General features: G+C 41.6%; 1 protein-coding gene and 1 long non-coding RNA gene across 2 annotated transcripts in view; one reads left to right on the forward strand and one right to left on the reverse strand.

Moving 5' to 3' along the window:
* The window catches only part of PARP1 (poly(ADP-ribose) polymerase 1), a 42,999-nt gene that overhangs the window by 4,040 nt on the left and 18,611 nt on the right, over window positions 1-20,348 (reverse strand). Inside the window, exons 6-20 of the mRNA XM_077340812.1 lie at window positions 18,710-18,826; window positions 17,945-18,121; window positions 16,228-16,369; window positions 15,134-15,274; window positions 13,643-13,885; window positions 11,463-11,531; window positions 10,466-10,598; window positions 9,453-9,648; window positions 8,766-8,894; window positions 8,112-8,195; window positions 4,260-4,382; window positions 3,286-3,414; window positions 2,841-2,939; window positions 1,259-1,411; window positions 239-366 (exon numbers count right to left, since the gene is read on the reverse strand). Of these exons, the coding sequence (XP_077196927.1) occupies window positions 239-366; window positions 1,259-1,411; window positions 2,841-2,939; window positions 3,286-3,414; window positions 4,260-4,382; window positions 8,112-8,195; window positions 8,766-8,894; window positions 9,453-9,648; window positions 10,466-10,598; window positions 11,463-11,531; window positions 13,643-13,885; window positions 15,134-15,274; window positions 16,228-16,369; window positions 17,945-18,121; window positions 18,710-18,826 (2,063 nt within the window). The remainder of the gene's footprint in view (window positions 1-238; window positions 367-1,258; window positions 1,412-2,840; window positions 2,940-3,285; window positions 3,415-4,259; window positions 4,383-8,111; window positions 8,196-8,765; window positions 8,895-9,452; window positions 9,649-10,465; window positions 10,599-11,462; window positions 11,532-13,642; window positions 13,886-15,133; window positions 15,275-16,227; window positions 16,370-17,944; window positions 18,122-18,709; window positions 18,827-20,348) is intronic.
* Window positions 10,491-18,716, forward strand: LOC143838949 (uncharacterized). The gene is made up of 3 exons (XR_013231492.1): window positions 10,491-10,620; window positions 12,644-12,854; window positions 18,390-18,716. It is a non-coding gene; the product is annotated as an uncharacterized LOC143838949 (long non-coding RNA).

Here is a 20,348-nt window from a genome sequence, read left to right on the forward strand (position 1 = left end):
GTTGCCCTGCCGGTCCCCAGCCGAAAAAAGGTTGGGGACCACTGCTTTACCACATGCATTTTTTTGCAAAACTATATACAAATTTATACTTAAACAATCCTCCTCAGAGGTGCATAGTAAACTATCACTTTTAAAACAATTCAATGCTCTCTTTTTAAAAAGAAGCAGGCTTCTAAAGAGGAATCAATGGTTGCCTCCTGTAAGTTTTACATACCCTTTCTGAATACAAATTACTTACATATTTCCAAGGGCAACTTCTCCCAACAAGATTAAGCCTACTGGATCATTTTGAGAGGTGTGACAATAGTTGGCACTCTTGGACACCATATCCGCAAAATAGATGCCTTTACCAAACATGTAGCCAGTCTGGGAAGAGAGCAATGTTTGCAGCTTAACAGCAAGTGATGTTACAGAAAAGCATTCCTAATACTGCCTTACCAAGTCAGTCTAGTGGGAGGAGTGGGCAAGACTGCAACATCTTCTCCCAATAAACCCATCTGAAAAACATGAACTCAGACACAAAGCAGCAGGAGGGATAGAGGGAGCAGAAAGCTGAGCTCAGAAACATGCCTGGCTTACTCTCTGGAACAGTCTTTACTTATTTTGTGAGGCATGACCGACTGCCACCAGGAAGAAATTGTCCTTCACATCATACAGGACAGTAACTCTCAGTAATTGACTGAGCTTGCTTTATCCAATAACCTGCAGTTTCCTCCAGTACATTGGACCACTGGAGGTCTAGACACCATGGCCTGATCTGTGACAGGATGGTGAACAGAGAGTACTGCCTCAAAGGTGGGGGTTGGACAAGATGGCCTTTGGGTTGCTTCACCTCTGTCCTTCAATGCTATCTGAGAAGAATTCAGGCTGCTACATGCATGGACCAGTCTCTGAAATCAGGATTTAGGAATCTTGACAGAGTTCTGAAAATATAAGAAAAAGAAGCTCTGACCATTATCATCATCTTGAGGGAAGGCTGTATCGAGAGGGCCAAGCTAAAGCAACACCTGAAGGGCATCATTCCTACATTTTCCTTGCTAGGTATTAATTTGCTAGCAACAGAAACCATATCTGTGCACAGGCAAAGCATGTAGAAAGGGAAGCAGCATCACACCTGCTAATCTCATGCTCACATGTTCAGATTGTCAGAAGCAGGATATATAGGCAAACAAACTGACTGCATGTACATGTTCTTCCCATGAGCAGGAAAGCTCAGGATGTCTGCAGGAAGCCAGTTAGGTCACAGTGCTTTACATACCACAGGAGCTTCAGGTGGAGCTATTCGGAGCCCCTGCGATAAGATACCAGCAAAATTGGTAGTGCGGGAACCATGCCAGAGCAGCTGCCGGTTGTGTAGCTCTTTGAATGGTTTGTAACGCTGATTTTCCCCTTCACGTTCAATCTTGAAAATCTGTGGGAAGGAAGCACCCTTTTTATAGATCATAGCAAAACCATGTTTGAAAAAATGTGCATTAGGAAAAGAAGTGACTTAATTCTAATGACCATGCATGATCACACTGCATGGGTCCCATACTACTAAGCCTTCTATAGAGGTTTTACATTCATTGTTCTCCAGTCTGAAAGCAACCATGAAAATCCAATTTTAGGGGCAGAAAAGGTGCAAGCATTTACAATCTGATTTGCAATTTACTAAATGTATTAAAACCAACTTTAAATTTAAGACCGTTCTGAAGACTTCAAATTCCAGTGAGAATACTATATACAATTTGACTATAAATGAATCAGAGGCAGGTATGGGGCTAATCTCAGCAGACTGCAGGTATCAAGGAAGGGTTGGGGATATCTTTGATGATGCTCTTTTGTTCCATTTCATTTTCTCTCACTGTGGTCCATCCCTAAGGCTCTTGGCAAGACTCCTAGGAAGTCTTCAGCAAACTGTTGCATCCATCTTGCCTCAGCCACAGTGTTCCACCACCTCAAGGTGAGCAGCACAAGGTGGCTCTCTGTGACAACTGCATGGGCAACTGCATGTGGCAGAACACACTGACTGCCCTGCTCCCTTGTTTGGGAACAGCATCAGGGGGACAGCTTGGGAAGTGAAGACTTGTCCAACCTGAAGGAGGACGATCATGGACAGGTTGGTGAGGGTTGAGTAACCACAGATTCTCAAGTCCATTCTAATCATTGTTAGGGTATAGTCCACTAGTACCTCCTGCTATGGTGTCAAGAAGAAGGGCAGTGTAAGACTTTAGTCCAAAGATGTCTCTTTGTTTCACAGTACAACTTTCCACAGAAATAGCACAGGTTAATACAAAGATTAAGGAAGTGCTCACCATAAAGTATAAGCGTGGGCCCTGCGTACTTATGGGACTGACTCTACAAATATGTCCCTAGAAGAGCCTTGTGCTCAGCCAACACGAGCAGGCTGGTGGTCCCCAGCCCCAAAGAAATCTGGCTGAGCTTGAGCAGAGCCAGGCAGGTGCTTCTCTGCCTTGGCTCCCACCTGTCAGAATGAGCTCCCAGAAAACATTAGGGACCTCTTGGAGCTCACTGAGTTAGACAGGGCCTGTAAAACAGAGCATTTCCACAGGCCTACAGTTGAGACCAGTACAATTAACACCAAAATCTAATTGGCCTCCCTCCTGTATTGAATTCCCCATCCTGGGTTCTGGTTCTACACCCATGGGCGGATTTTAGAATTCATTTTTGAATTGTGACTTTAATGTATTGTTGATCATATGTAATTCACTGTCCTGAGTCTGCTGTAGCAGAGAGGGCAGTCTATAAATTGAAAGAAATACAAAAATAAAAAAGGCAAGTAAACAAACCAATTCTGTATTTCAACTTTAAAAGATTTTCTGTCCTTAGTCAGAACCTACCTCCATGACTTTCAAGTCATAAGCATTGTGAGTACTGGCATGAGTATTCTTAACATACTGCTTTATGATCTTGGCTTCTTCAGAATTTTTGTCTACTACCTATGGAGGAAGAGGACAAAAGATGTTATTTGAAAATAAATAAGACAAAAGACATCTAATGGGGTGGGTGAGTTTCATCCCACAGAGCTACTGATTGAGCTATCATATTTATCCAGAAAGGGAAGCCCCTAAAAAGCTGTTAAACAAAAGCTTTTACAATTACTGTAAATGTTTATATGTGAATGCAAACTGACTACCCCATCTTCCTTGAACACCTGAACAAAAGCCCCTTTTGGGTAAATACAATATATGTCCGGGGTCTCCAGGCATGCTATACAATTTGCTTTTGATCAAGTTGGAAAAGATCAGTCAGGCTCTATTCATAATGTGTACACTCCTCTTTTACCTTGATGTCTGTTTTAAGTTTTTCATAGTTCACATCTATTGGATCTTTATCCCCATCCTGGCCTCCACTTCTGAGTAGGCTGTAGGCAACTTCAATGTCAAGCAGATTGTCCAGCATCTCCACTTTGGACTAGAATAAAGAAGACATTATGTTTGTGTGGGGAACATGGCCTGTGGCCTAAGCATGTGACCCAGTAAACCATGGCACCTGTAGCTGTTAGTCATATTTCACTAGAAATTATAAAATCAGCAGGTTTTCTCATCAACAGAACCATAAGCCTTGCTTACTTTTTATTTAATTGTTTCCAAAAGGGCCTGAGGATTATGTATAGGCTCTGCCCTCCCCAGACACCCATTTTAACCTCATAACCACCTTGCAAAGAAGGACAAAGCTAAGGATCAGAAATTTTATAGTTTTAAATGTACACCACTGTTGGAAATGACCCCAAGCCCATCATTGGGGAGAGGTGGTCTAAACCAGGGGTAGTCAACCTGTGGTCCTCCAGATATCCATGGACTACAATTCCCATGAGCACCTGCCAGCAAACACTGGCAGGGGCTCATGGGAATTATAGTCCATGAACATCTGGAGGACCACAGGTTGACTACCCCCTGGTCTAAACCTCATGGCCTGTGAGGATTTAAACATGATCTTCTACATTGTCCACTATCCCTTGCCGGCTGAAGAAATCCTACATTACAATGTATCTGAAGACATAAGCAGTGACTCATGAAAGCTCCTACCCTGTCAATAGTTTTGTTAACCTTTAAGGTGCTACCATGCACTTACTTTCTTCTACTGCTGCAGACTGACTAAAATGGCTATCCATCTTGATCTACTGTGTTCAAGTAAGCTAAGTAGATGTTTTTAATCCTGTCTCTTGGAAAAGGAATACAACTACGTAATAGTGAGATGCAGAAAGTACACAGAGTGCCCAAATTATGTCCTGCAATTAGTCAGATTCCAGTTAATACCGTAATGTATTCTAGATTGTTTAGAAGAGGAGGCTTCTTCATCCCAAAGTCATGAGGAATCAGTGTGTAAAAGCGATTGGAGAGATCCAGTATCTGTGAATCTGTTCCATCATTAGAAACTGCCTACATAGGAAGACAAACAAGCAAATAAAAACTCTGGCAGCAACAGGACTGAGGTACTTCGCTTAACGGATTTACATAACAGAATAGATGACTGCACGAGTGAAAAGTTGTGTCAGCCTGAGTAACTGACAGTGCAATCCTAAACAGAACCTATAGGCTTAGTAGGGTATAGCTCAAGATTATGCTGTTAACACAGCCCACAAAAGCTCTCTCTTCTGAGCATATATTGTCAATGATTCTATCTTCTTGATTCCATTTTTCTTTTTTCAATATCAGAAAACCAAACAAAGAAAACCATCACACAAATGTAGCATTCAGTACTGAGTACAGGGAAACCATGTGCTTTTAACTCTTTCCTGCGGGCTGTCTAACACTAGAGCAAAATCCTTATCCATATCCATAGTTCTCTTTAATATTTGGGAAACTGCCTGAGGGTTGGAGCATGTTCAGCCCCCGGACAGTGTTCGGACTCAAAACCAGCCCAATCAGGGTGCGGCCAGGGCCAGCCACTAAATGCCCCACCCTACCTTGCCGCTCGCTCTCCTCTCTGGCAGCCTGGCCACAGACATACCTGGCTGCCGGAGCAGATTGTCTCTCTGCTGCCTCGCCGCTACACGTGCCTGCTGGCAGCACAGAGCGGGAGCCATCGGAGCCCGTGCCACCATGGGCATGCCCGCCCAGAAATGTCTCTGCTGTCTGACCGCTCCACATGACCGGCGGCGGCACACGGGCGGAGCCGCCTACAAGGACCCGCTGGAGCCCATGCCACTGCCGAGACCAGCGAGAGTGGTAGATTCCAGCGGCTCAGCACCACAACAGGAGGCAGCACCACCAGAGAACTGGGCCCGCTGCTGTGTTATACCCCTCGCAGGAGCAGTGCTGCCGGGGCCACTGACCCTGACGCAGCCTCCCACGCCATCGCCCGCCCATGAACAGCCATCTTTCTTGATTAAAGCCTCACACATCAGGGAACATTCTTTCAAGCAAGCTTCTCAACATACACTAATTCAGAGAGTATCTTTGCTCACTCACAACACTGAATTATCTCTGAACCTACTGGCTTATTTGATTTCTCCTATCACCTATTAAAACGATAAAAACAACCATAAAGAGGTGGTCATTGCTTTTGTTCAAAGGATGAGATATCTGGCTATATCACTATCCTTCTTCAGGAGATGGTTGGAAGCCATTTTATTTAGAACTGCATATGATTGATTTAATTTTTATTTATTAGCAGTCCTAATGACATTTTAAAGTGGGATTTTAATGTCTTTTTATGTTTTATCTACTGTTCGTATTTTTTGTTTGTAATTACTTTATTTGAATTGTAAGCCACCTTGAGGTCCCACAAGGGAGAAAGGCGGCTGATACATTTCTATATAAGCAATTAATGTATTAAAAGGTTTTGTTTTGTTTTATAACTACATATAAGACAGAATGAAGACTTGTTTACATACTAAGGATACTCAAGGTTGTTGCAAAAGTTTCAGGATATTTCTTCAAACTGACATCCTTCTGTGAAGCAGCACACATAAGCAGTTTGCAGCATGCATTTCTCCATTAAATCTTTCTACAACAGAGAATGGAAAAATAACCTCTCGGGCTGCCAGTGTGAACTTGATGGCAGTTTGAATGCTCCTGCATTTCGCAGAAGAGCAATGTGGGTAAGATTAATGGCCAGGGAGCTCCAAACTTATCTCTCTAGATAAGAGAGCTAGAGACAACTCATTTATGTCCCTGAGGACTGCTTTTCTGCCAAGGTAATGAGAAATGGAGGTTTCTTGTTCCATTAGAAAGAGGCAATTAGGAGGGTTTCCATCTTCGCCCAGTCTGTATTTGCATGTTAAGAATCAGCTGAGGACTGGATTTAATTGACTTAATTGGTAGACTGAGATCTTACCTATGACGAGATTACACTTCCTATGGTCAGATCATTTTTCTTGGCTACGGTTTGAGACATATATAACTGCTTAAAGATTTATGGCCTAACCCACAGAAAGTGTACAGAAGCTCAAAGGAGTCAGGACTCCTGGGACCACGGTCAAATTTTACTCTTTAACAAAAGACTATTCTGATGCAATTGATTTGGGCTTCTCTTTTCTAAAAAGACACTCTGAAATACACTTTAAAAGACTGTGGAATGTGTGACTGGGTAATGGCTGCTAGTTTATGAGAACATCCGTCTGCTGAGAAAGTTTTTCTTTTTTGAAATTCCAGTCTAGGACGGTTTACTGGATATTTTATAAACAAGACTGACCATTAGATTTTGTTGCTATGACAACTTGCCTAGCAACAGATAATTTGAGAGGCTAGTACCCCTGAGGTACCCCCTGACCCTTCTGTTTGTACTGCTGACATTGGGATTACAACTATTTTATGGCTTTCATATTGGGATCATAATTTATAACTCAGAACACCTAGTTTATGGCCATACTACTGAACTATGAACTAAAATAAATCTTTGTGGCAATTTATACTGAATTTGATCCCCCCACACACACACTTCTTGTGGCTTCTATATAATTCCATTATTGGAATTACAAACTATAAATTCTGATGGCTCACTCAAGAGTTGATAGGTACAAAACAACAGATTACCAAGGAAATTCAGAAAACTGAAACCTCCATCCTAACCATTGGTGGCTCCTAATATTTCTGAAAAGCCACTATGGGACACATCCAGGTGTCCGGCCTGCACTTCCGCCTTGCACGGGCCAATCCAGGCTAGTTCTGAATAAAGATGGTAGAACTGGTTGAAATGCCTAGACTTACTGCTTTAAGAAAAGACAACTGCAGCCTTTTTAGATAGTTAGAAATCTTTTATGGACTTCCTTCATGATGCAAATAAAAATGAAATGATGGTTTGTGGTTTTGAGGACTAAGGGAAAATATATGAAAACAGCAAAAAAAAGTATTTTAGACTTTCTTTGTTATATCAGCAAAGTGTAGTAGATACGAAATAAAGAGGCTTCTGAACTTTCAGTTCTTCAGGGTTTTTTGTTGTTTTTTGCTGGAAATATAATTTTATATTCACAATTTAGAAGCTTCTCTTTCTCTCTCAGATTTGTTTCCCACCACTGGCTCATGAAAAACCTCACAATAAAATTCCAGTTAAAACCTACCCTTACAGTCTCACCTGGCAGTGAAATAGTTAAAATTCCTAACTCAACCTCCTCCTGCAACATGGGGTTTAATAGGATCAGTCTGATGGCACAGCAAGAAAAACCTCCTCAGTTTTCTAAGGAACTGGCCTTTCTGCTCCGTTTGCTTGTTAGGACAATTTCCGTACTACAAGGTTATATCCAGTCTCCATTCCTGGTCCCTTCTTGGAATGCAGTGAAGACCACAGCTGCCATCCAAAGTGAGTGGACAGTATGACTATTTCAAAGCAACAGAGTCCACTTATAAAAGCCAACTATCTATCTTCATTTCACGTGCCTCTTCTACCATATCACTTGGAAGATTTAGGACCAAAGGACCAAATTAGGGCTACTCTGCAACCAGCTGCTAGCCCTACGAGTAAGATACTTTGCACTCAAACCAGAGCTTTTTGATGAAATGTTAATAATCTCTTTAAATGGAATAGAACAAAACAATCATTTTTGCTATAGCCAGAAGGCTTCTTCATATTGCCTTAATTAAGAGAAGTGTAAGTTATAGAAGCAGCAACAACTAGCTGACTCCCAGCCCAGCATGTCTTATGAGTTCATAATGGCTTTTCATACTTACCTGCTGCACATCATTCAGGATGGAGTATGCACTCTGGATCTGTCTCTTGCTAAGTTTCCCCAAAGGCATCTTCTGGAGATCAATCTGACAATTAAGACAATGAGAAGTAATTAGAGGTGGACTTCCATTTTTCAGTAGAACCATCTTCTACAACGAATACAGAAAATCTGATGTAAAAAAGCTTACTTAAAAGACCACAATGTAAGGTGCTATGGAACTTTCACAGGAATCATTACCTCAAAAAGAGGATAATGCCAAACATCTGTTTTTAATATTGTTTACTTACACATGCAGAATATTATATCAACTGTATTCAGCCAATGCTCCCATTTTCAAACCTGAGTTAAACTGACCAAGAGGATACTGTCTTAAAATGCTATGTCCTTGTGTTAACTGGTTCATATACTGCCACAGAAAGTACTTTAGCTCTTTGCAGATTTGGTGCGGCAATGGCAGTTCTTTAGTGCCAGGTAAATTCACACACAGGCCACACCCGCCTGCCACAGGGAGAGAGTAATGAATAGTCTATGACAGGAGGCACAGTCTGCTGAATGGTCAGAATGCCACAGCCCACGAAAGATTAAGAACGTGATGCTTCATTACCATATAATTTAAAAAGTGCAAAGGGAATTATTAACAAGGCCTATTAGTTACCTCAAATTCCACCATGGCTTTTTTCATGCTTTCCACATCAAATATCATCTTAATGAGGTCTTGGACTGGCTTCGGAAGCTTTGATTTGGTTCCTGCACTAACTGTCAGTTTCTTTACAGCTTCTTCATCCTAGGGAAAAAAGAATGTTAATTACACCCACAGGCCGAGTCGCTCAGTTAAACCAGCCAAGCTAGATACGGAGTAAACATTCAGTTCCCTGACTTTACGCGGATAACTGGGAACTCTCACCACTAATTTAGATCCACTGGCTGAAGTGAACAAACAAACAGCCAGTTTGAGTCCCAGTCATGGAGAAAAGCAGGATATAAATAAATGGAGCAAAATTATTTTTCTTTGAGGAAGTAAACAGCAGATGTTCTGTTCATTTCCTCAAACCTGGAGATCTCAGTGCTTAGGAAAGCTCAGCATGGGATCTGCTGATAGATACACTGGTGTTCGCCATCAGAAGCCCTCACATACAACTAGAGTGATTCACTACTCTCATGTAATCCCTTCGGCTGGATTGCCAAGGCAGCCAGACTTGACAATCAGGTGGCCCTGGCAGAAAAGGTGTTGTAGCACAGTGAAATTTGGCCACATTTCAGTGCTTTGATTCAGGAGATGCAAGTTACTTTCTTCTGTGACAGGTACGGTAACACCTGCACTTGTAGAACATTAACTAGATACCTGTCCATAGTCTATTTCCAGAGGGTAGAATTTTTTTGGATATTTCGTGAAATTTGTAGAATGCCAGGAGTTGCCAGTCTTGTCTTCATACAGATTCAGGAAATGTTCAATGGCTTCCTCTTTAGATGACATCTGCTCTAGCTTGTTGCTTCCAATTACTGTGCCAACACGGCCCCAGGAACGGAACACCCAGTATCTAGAAGCCAAGGAATTGAGAAGCAGGAAAAAGGGATTAATCTAGACAGTTGTTCTGAATAGCACCATAGGCACACCCAGCTCTCATAGGGCACCCATTCCTTCCAGTTAATTAGACTGTACAACAGCAATGAAAGCTTCCATCTGGCATTCCCGCCACACAGCCTAATGCTAAAAAAGAAAGCTTCTGGAAATTTAGACATGCCTAAAACTTGTTCATTTAGAAACGAGCTGCTTTGAGGGAGTGGTGGGCGAGAAATAAACAAACAAACAAAATAACCCAAAAGCTGCACTAAGACTCCTACTGCATCAGGCTTCCAAGAGACTGGCAAAATAGGTAGCAGTCAAATCTTAATAGCAGTCACTGCTCAAAGATTTCCCCATCCTAGAAAATGGAATTTTAATGATATTACTACAGCAGACACATATCATGGGATGATACGTGTAAATCAATATTTACATACCAAGACAGCTGAAGCTTTCCTTTCCAGAACTAATAACATGTACTAGGTAGCATCTGGTTGGTTTTGATCAGTGTAAGTCTACAAGAAGGGGATTGGTTAACCCAATCAGCTAAAAGTTCAGGCAAAATCCATCACATCTCTCTCCTCAGACAACAAAAGGGAGAGTATTCAAATTGTACCAGACAGAATACTCCACTCTAGATATTTAGGAGCAAAAAACTGAACTAACTTTTGTGCTTAGCATTTCTGATCAAGTCTTATGAAACCATTGCTAGAGAATACATACAATCAAACTCAACACTGACACATCAGGGGAGATTTGACACATGCAACTGGGAAAGAGACAAAGCCAACCTGATTTCCCTGTCATCTTCCAACAGCTGAAGTTTGTAATAGGAGTTGGTTCCCTTGACAATATCCACCAAGCCAAGAGTGGCGCTGAAGATCTTGCCACCTTTTTCAAAGACATGAGCAGAGTCTTCTAAACCTGTGAGGAGCAATGGATTAAGGTCAGGAAAACATTTTGATCTTGCTATGTTTAACTTTTAATACATAACATTATAAGACAATTCCTCCCCCTTTCCCAGATTCACCTAAGAAAGAATCTACAAATGGCATTTCAGCAATGTCTGTGAACAATGCTTTGAAAACTGTCAGTCACTGAAAAAAAATATATGGCTAGTTCCATGGAAAACCCATTCAGCTAGTCTCACAATGAGATAAAGGCAGGAGAGCAGCTGTTTGAAAACTAACCCACATTTTAAACATTCGCATTACAAGCACTACAAACCCTCCTGGAGAAAGCTACTGGAAGGACATTGGTTTCAGAAGGTAGCTGTGCTGGTATGATGCAGAACAGCTTTGAGTCCAGCAGCACCACAGAGACCAATAAGAATGTCAAAACACAAGTTTTTTGAGAGCAAAAGCTCCCTTTATCGCCTCTGTCAAAAGAAGCTTTGAGTCTTGAAAGCTTGTGTTCTGAAACTCTTGTTGGTCTCTGTGGTGCTGCTGGACTGGAAGTCTGTTAGATAATCCTGAGACTCCGCTGGAAGTGGGTCCTTCATAGCAAAACCACCCCCATCATCCAGATTATTTGTGCACTAAAAGCAGAAAGCCAGCGAATAAGTACAGGTCTGATCATCCATGGGAGGGCAATTCTAAAATATGTTTTAAGGAAGTTACTCAGTTTTGTGTTGTGTGTGTGTCTTTAAAATGAGCAAGGAGCCACTAATGAGAACAGCCTTATAGGACTTTAGTGGTGAACCTTCAAATTAGTGACAAATGGCCACTCAGACATTTATGACAGAATATCAGCAATGGGATAACAGGTACAAGGGTTTTCTGAAGTTACCTGAGTCGGGGTCCACAGCAGCACCTCCTTTCACTGTCAGCTTCATTTTCTTTTCAGACTTGCTGGTTCCTATACAAAAAGTGCAGGGTTTTGTTAACATACATAAAAATGCATCCTCTAGCCCAGGCTTTCTCAACTGGGGTTTTGTGATGGCCCCAAAAGAGTTTTGCAAATTGGGTGGGAATTAATTAATTTGTAATACATTTTTTAATTAAAAAATATTTATCAGGTGATACGACTATACATGGTCATGTCAACCCACCCTCACGAAATGGCCAATGATGGGCTTGGAGGGGGTGGAGAGGGGAAGGGCCCTGACAAATCATTGCTGGCTGAGGTTTGTTGCACGTGGTAGACAAAATAAATAGTGACTGGAGTCCAGAGAGGGAAGTACTCTCATTTTACAGTTACCTGGGGTTGGGGGAGAATGGAATGACATACGCCTGCCCCAGCCCTGTTTCTGGCATAGGGGTGAGTGGGGTCAACTGAGCAGCATAGGCCTGCACTGATACTATTTTTGGCATGGGGGGAGGGCCTGCCCTGTGTCTGCAGGCTCCCACTGCAGCCCAGACTGCAGGTATGATTCTGTTCACAAATCTTCTGAAAATATTTATGTGCTGTCACTTCCTGTGGTGTGGGAGTGGCCTGTTGTTGTCACATATGGTGGGAGTGTCTGGGTGATGTCTCTCTTAGTGACAGGTGACTTCCAAGTGCATGGCAGGAAGGTGTGGCCTGATGACATCACTTCTGCAGTTTCTTAAATCCTGAAGAATGTTTCCGGGTTTTCTCAATGGTAAAAAAGGGGAGAAAGGCTGCTCTAGTCAAAGAAGAAGAGCTGTAAAAAGAATAGCCTGTTTCACATCTATAGAAGGTTTTGGGGAATAGTCATCCTGTCTGATTTTAATCTTAGCAAGGGAGCTTTGCTTCAGGATTGTGAGGAACCAACAATATTCTGTTAAATTCCAACTGAAGGGAAATGTTTAATGGAAAGAATTTCCAGCATTTTCATTCATCCTGAAATATGAAGTCCCAACTATTTAAACCTTCAAATTAAATGGAACATTTGTATTCATCAAGTCTTGGTCCTTACGGAGTCTTCTGTTAATGCAAAGGGAGCTGTGACATACTGCACTTTAAAAAATCTTAGAAGTGAAGGTCTGTGAAGTGTTAATTCCTTACAGAAACAGAGAACCTTGAGTGACAGGATACTCCAAGCAATCTGACTGGTTAGCATCAACTAAGCAGATAAGAGGAGAGCTGCATGCTGAAGAAAGAGTCAGATTTCTGCCTTGATGGAGCTGAGTCTGATTCCAGCCTTGGCTGAGAACAGTTTGCCAGAGACATAGAAAAATTAAGGGGAAATCTTGCCTCTGAGAGAGAGAAATGGATGCGGTAAGTCCATCATCGTATCTTAGATTTTTATTCAGGCAATCCAGTTTAGAAAATTTAATCAATAAATCTTTAATGGTATGAACGAGAGAAAATCTAATCCTCCCCCTTTATTCTTGCATCTTCAGGAAGGTAAGAGGGCCACAGATTTAGACCCCAAAGATGAAGGAAAAGGTTCCTCAAAGACTAATTTATTCTGCCACATTTCACCATAAATACCAAAGGATCTTTAGAACTCAGCAAACACACACTTGCTATTCTTAAGAGGGAGGGGGAGAGGATTCAGACACATTTCCTCTAAGTAGTGCTTTTGTTATCTGCCTGTTGTATTTGATTGGCACTTATGCCATTAGTAGCTGGAACAGTGCAATACCCATTCAAATAGCACATGTATTGGAATGATCAGAAATGTCAGTGAAGTAAAACCTGTTCTAAATTGCAATGAGGTCATTGTGTACTCCCCCCCCCCCCACACACACACTGATTCTCCTTCTCCTCTCAGATCACTAAAATAAGAGGGTTCTTGGGGGGGGGCTGTGATATTACCATGTGACATCAAAGTACAAACCAGCTGTAGGACTCAGTCCACTCAACCTAAGAGCTGGGAACTGCCAGCAGATATTAACTAATTTCAGCTATATGCGGTTTGACAGTCTGGACCACTGACTGCTTTGAGGATCTTCACCTTACTTTCTAAGTGTACTTTCAATGTGATAAACTTAACAATCCACTCAGTGTATCAAATGTCTTTAACTGTTACGGGGAAAATGCTGTTTACATGTTCTATTCACCTTGCTCTTCCTTGCTCTTCCCAATGCTCTTCGTGTTTGAATGCCCACTGGACTTTCCTCCTATTGACACTTCTTTATGATCTTGTTTTAATTCTGTGCCCCAAGGGGAAAGAGCATGAAGTGACAGAAGCTCTTCAAAGCTCTTGCTGGTGGATTTTATATCCTGGAGGAACTCTTCTGACACCACACGCACTTGTGCCTCCTTCACTTCTTCCATCTTCTTGCTCATTTTCTCAACTTCCTCTGGAAGATTAAGAACAGGAAAAGTAAAAACAATGCAAGACTTGTGATACTTTTGCTAGATAAGAAGCATATGATCTACATGTAAGGGATTCCAGGCTGAAGCCAGGTCCTGCCTAACTACTCAAGGGTCAAACTTGTTGAGAGCACTGCATCATTTTAAAATGATGACAGCAGGCACCCAGAGACCCCTAATGTGGTCATAAATATGTGACTATAACTCTCCTTGGCCCATTATGCACGGCCGCCGAAACGGCGATTTCGGGTCACGTGGAAAACGCGGAGGGGGAAGACGCGACGCATACCGGTTATGCACGGGGCGGGGCGCGACGGCGGCAAAACCCAGAGTAACCGATTATGCACGCGCCGATCCGGGCGCCGCTTCTGGTTGCGCCCCGCTCACCCGGAAGCTGCGCTTTCTTCCGCGTTTCACTGACGCGGCTTTTTCGGCGGCATGCACCGAAGCTGCAGCCGGTTGCAGCCGGCTCCGTGCGTTATCCGTGATTTTAGTCGCCGCCATTCCACCCCGAATGTGCGCTAAAACCCCCGTGCATAATGGGTCCTTCAGAGTTACCAGTAGTCTGTTCATGGGGGGAGTTCTGACTGAGATAACAATAATATTTTATTTATAACCTGTCCTTGCCCAAAGGATCAGGGTGGATAACAACATATATAAAACAGCAAAATGTTACAATAATCATAACATTAAAACATATATTAGTATATCCCAATTAAGCCAACTCATTTCAAAACTGCCTTCAGTGTGAAATAAGAGTTTAAACTCCCCTTCCCTTTATATTGTTTTTATAATGCTAGGAGGATGACCGAATCTCCCAATGGCTTCTCCATTCCGACCCTTATTTTTCTACTTGCCAGCTGAGGACCCATTACAAATTAAATGTTTTTGAGAATTTACAACACTTAAGTTAAATGCGAACATGAAGCATCACTAAGACCTCGATACCCACTAATGCCTGTCGAAGAAGCAACAGTATTTTACAGTAGTGGTTAAAAGGTTAAAATATACAGATGTAGGCTTTTTTTAGCATCAAAATGAAGGCGAATACAAGAAGTCCTATGGACAATAAAATTCAGCAGCTCGTTGGCCACAATGGACTTGCTGACACAGAGAATAAATAAGGCATAAAAATACTAAGCACATAGGGACAGATAAGGCTCGTCTGGATCTATGATCTCTGCAAATCGGTGCACCTCCCTTTCCTGACAATACGGGTTAATCGGGTCACTCACTTTGCGAACTGATGCACAGGTTAGCTCTATTCACAGAAGCTGTCACCTTTCCTCCAAGATCTTCAATAGCATACTTGATTTCATCTTTATTCTTCGACAATTTCCCAAGGGTCACAACCTTCATGTTACATAAAGGTTTATCTGTATGGTCAAATATAAAATACAGAGCATATGATGAACAGATCAAACCAAAAAAGCATTTTGTAAAGTTATTAAGTTATTACAGAAGTATCTCTTCTTTTGTGGAACATATAAAAACCAACTAAAGAATGCATATGTTCCCTGATGTGGTATGGTGCTACTTCAAATTTGAGTTGAGGTTCCTTGTTAGAAAGTACCACCTTGTATCAAGAGTTTTCACTTCCAAGAAAGTGACATGATTCTTGATGGGGTGGGGGGTGGCTGTCACACAACCAAACTGGCTTTCCACAGGGCCTGCAAGCTGGAGCTCTTTTGTATATATGATGTTCACCACCCTGAACCGTTCTGGGAGGGCAGTATACAAACAACAATAACAACAACAACAACACAATGGATAACGACTGTTTTAAATGAACTTAAACAATGATCACACTTCTAATTTCTATTGAGTTTTAATGTTTTAATGTACTAATGTATTTAATGAATTAATGTATTTATAGTATGATTTTCTTATATCTCTGCTGTAAGCTGCCCTGAGATGGGGCAGCCTATAAATATTAAAAAAACCCTCTCCTAACTCATAAATCACACAGTACAGTTGCATGACAGTACCAAGTTATACTCAGGACCAGATATTTAAATTTATTTAAAACATTTTTAGAACACCTTCCCATCCACAAGTGATAAGCAATCAATAACTAAGAATAATGGTTAAAAATATACAGATGCATGTTAAAAAACAATGAAAACAACAACTAATGAAATATCACAAGGAGGATGAGTGAATTGGTCATAACAGGACACATGTGAAGGAGCTGGATTTTGTGGGATGACTGAAGTGTGTACCTTTCACACAGCCTGGCATGTTAACTTTTACTACCTATGTAAGAAGAGGATATTTCACCCCTCGCTCTTGAGTGTATTTTGCAGACATTCTCTTCCAGGTTTCTTACCTGCTGGAGCAGCAGAGTTTTCTGTAACCAGAACAGAAACTTTTGGAGGTAGTGCTGAGTTTGCAGAGGCAGCCTCTGGGGAAAATACTCTGTCCTGCCTTTTAAACTTAAATTTCTTTAGATATGTGATCTCCCGGAATTCCTGAATTGGGGCAGCACACACAAGATAAATTAAAGCATACAATTGTAAGAAATGTAAGAATACGGCAACCCAAGTTAGATGACTGACTTCAGAGAATTATTCGTACTGCTCCAAGAACCACCCTCTACAATCTAATGGGGTCTTGCATCTGAAGTTTTATCAATACTTTAAGCTCAATAATGACAGTAGGCCAAATGTTTTCATAGTAAGCTGAACATCAGTACTGTTATCCATGGTAGGCACATTCAAATAGCTTTCTAACAGTATATTCTCAAATAATATTTTTTCACCGGATTACCACGATGATCTAGAAAGCAGTACACCACAAATGCTGCAGGAAAAGGAGGTGGTCTAGAAATTATCCACTCATTGTCTGCAACTTGATAGAATTGGCATACTTCTAATGTTACTCTCCTTCATCGAAAAACCAGAATCTCTCCAACATTAAAAAAATGCACATTTACAGCTGTTATCCCTGAAAATCTTTAATCATCTTGCATTGTATTTTTTAAAAACATTTATATGCCACCACTGGAGACTTGCTTGAGGTGCCTCACAAAATAACATTAAGATAAAAATTTCAGAACATAAAAATATTTGGTGTCTTAAATAATTCTCATAACAGTCCTCAGGTTCGATGCAGCTGCTAAAAAGCATTAAAATCCATTAAACCCATTACTGTCTTGGTGGCAGTGATGCGTTGCCATGTACCACACAGGTGTGAGGGAGAAGACAACAGAAATCTGAGAAACCAACACAGTAAAACAGAGATGAGTTGGGAAGAAAGAACGGTGGCAAGAGATGGGCAAGAAGCTGGGGGATGAAAAATACAAAAGACTTGTAAGAAGGATGGGAGAAACATTAAGAAATTGGTTATGAAGAGAGGCTCATTCACTCACTGCAGCACTGGAAATATTTACAATTTTGCTTCCAGAAGATTAAGGATCTATTCGTTTAAATTCTTTGAGTCTACAGATACAATTTTATGTGCTAACAGTTATTATGTTCTTAAAGCAGCAAAATGGACTTATACAAGAAAGTAAACACAACATATTTTTTATAAATTTCTGCTTGTTCCCCCTTCTCCTTGAGAAAAAAAGATTTTCTTCCATGTCTTCAAAATTCTTGGACATTTTACATTTCTAGCAGGCCATTCATGGCCATTGCTTTAGAGCAGGGGTAGTCAAACTGTGGCAAGTCTCTTCCTCCATCCATGGCAAAGAAAATGGGAGAAAAGCCTCCTATCTCCTATTCATCAAGGACAGTCAGCCTGCTTCCCAAATTCAGCTCTGCTATTTGTTCTGTGGTAGGTGAAACTGGGACCAGAGGGGGGCACCTAAAATGTTTTCACTGACATTGGGAAAAAAGCTGGCGGGCAAAGCTGGGTTGGGAGCTGGATGATATGAAAGAGCAGGAAAGATGAAGCCTAGGCTGTTGTGAGAAGCAGTAAGGGCACAAAGAGAAGTAACTGGAGTAGAAGAGTGGGCCTCCTTTAAAGTAACATCCTTTCCCAAGCCATCTATGAAGTTTCACATAATGTAAGCAGTTGACAGATACAACAACAGGGTACACTACCTTTGGGGTTATCCATTCTTTCCTGTTGGGAGTCTGTGTCTTGGCAACACATTTAGTCCAAGCTGTTATGTCCCCTGTGCAGTAGTATGCATCACTCCGGAAAACAAACTGCCCTTTGCACTCTTCACATGGCAGCAAAGCCCCAAAGGCCATCCCATCTGCAACACGGTCCAGGATCTAGAATTTAAAAAGGATTCATGCCAAGGAAAGTGGAAGGATTCAGGACATCATACCAAGATACTTACAGAACTTACAGATGCCTGGATCCTCTTAAGAACTCTTTCTGTAGCCAAATTAAATTGCACATATATCCTTCTAGGTTTGGAAACTACAGGCTACCTTTGAATGGATGAATGAAGAAGAGTGGGTTCTTATATGCCACTTTTCTCTACCAGGAGTCTCAAAGTGGCTTACAATCATCTTCCCTTTCCTCTCCCCACAACAGACACCCTGCGAGGTGGGCAAGGCTGTGAGAGTGCTGATATCACTGCTATGTCAGAACAGTTTTATCAGTGCTGCGGCAAGCCCAAGGTCACCCAGCTGTCTGCATGTGGAAGAAGAGCAGAAAATGAAACCCAGCTCACCAGATTAGAATTCTGTACTCCTAACCACTACACCAAGCTGGCTTTTGAGGCTACTAGAACTGGCTTTCATTCCAGATTTTCAGGTATCATTTTTCTTCACTCCACTAATTTACAGTTTGTTTTAACAGTTACAGAAAGCAAGTGCATAGTAACACATAAAACAGAACAGACTCCAACTCACGGCTGATTCCCCTGAAGGAACTTCTTGTTTGTTTGCTATCAGGAGCTCTTTCAAGTCATTAATAGAACAGGCTTTCTTCAGTTCATCTTTGATGTTCCAAATCAACTCTGTCTGTTCCTGTAGATGCAGAATAGTACTGTTAACTGCTCATACCTCTGCTTATGAAGTATTCAAAATAAGCAGATCCAACAGACCTGATGAGCAAGGCTGCCTGCTTTGCAAAGAGCAATGCATGAAATAAGGTCAGGTTTTTGTTGCAATCTGTACCATATAAATAAAACAGATATGGGATGGTGGGAGAAGTTGGGACTCATTGCCTAACTGCCAATCAGGCAGGCTGTCCTGTCTGATTGGCTGGCCATCCAACTAATGGCCGATCAGGTAGGATGTTCCCGCTCCGGCCGCACCCCTTTCCAACTTCTTCCAAGAGTCAAGTGCTTTGACAGGCCTTGGCAGGACAGCCCAGGTAGGGGGGCGAGGGTGGAGGGAGCCCATCCCTACCAGCACTCCTGCCATCCACCAGCCCTCCCTCCACCCCAAAAAGGCCCTCTGTGGCTTCTTCAGGCCTTGGTGGGCCTGCTCGGGGGGGGGGGGGGAGGGAAAGGGAAGGCTAGTGCCCATTGCAGTTTTAAATACTATGGGCTTTTTTGCTAGTTATCAAAAGGTTTAATTAATTAAAAAGGCCTACTCCTTACTAGACAGCAGAGATGGTGCTCATCTGACTATACGCTCTTTCATACCAAAACCAGAACCAAATTCCAACCATTCTGCATATAAGACTTTGCATTCAGAAGTCATTATCAGCTAATCTGGAAACAAACCTGGCTTGCTGTCAGGTTAGCACACCTTGCTGGCCTCTCCAAAATCCTGGGGCAAGGGAAAGGAGAACTAACTCCTGTTAATCCATCTATCTACGTTCATATGTAACAGCTAACCAGAGCTTATTTCTAACTAGGATTGTCTGTGTGAGAAATGAGGTGAGGGGAACAGGTTTGTGTTGGTTTGAAGTATCAAATCTCGACAAAATAATGGAATTAAATCAGGCCCAGTTCACAGAAGCTGACACCACAAAGTAGCTTGTTTGCATGAGTAAAGGTTCAGGCAAATAGGCTGTAATAAGATTCAAAGAATGCCACTCATCCCCAGAATGTTATTCTGCCAGTAAAGAAGGAATCTAACTCCACAAGGGACATTACAAAATTATGGACATATCACAGTTTTCTAAAGAATCTAAACAACAACAGAAACAAAAACAGATGGTGGAATTCTCAGTGAGTAGGATGAGATTTGTTTGTCATGAAGCCCAATGGTTCTCAAGCTTGAAATCCTTTTTTTGGTTGCCTAGACTGGGTCAGACTAGGAGAAACACCAAGTATCATCACTCTGTGAAATAATTACATTTTACAGAAAACTAATCACATTTATATCCAGCTTTCGTTTATGCAGATACAAAAACATGCATAAATTTAAATTCTAGAAAACTGACATCAAAAGCACTCAACCACATCAAGCTCAATAACAGCAACAAGAAAAATATAGGTAGCAAAATACTAAAGCAATTTTTTAAAAACAGGATCATTATTAGGGTAGATCAAAAACAGAATGAAAAATTTTTGCCTACTTAATACATACAGGAAAG

This window comes from Paroedura picta, chromosome 1 (assembly GCF_049243985.1).
Source record: "Paroedura picta isolate Pp20150507F chromosome 1, Ppicta_v3.0, whole genome shotgun sequence".
NCBI lineage: Eukaryota > Metazoa > Chordata > Lepidosauria > Squamata > Gekkonidae > Paroedura > Paroedura picta.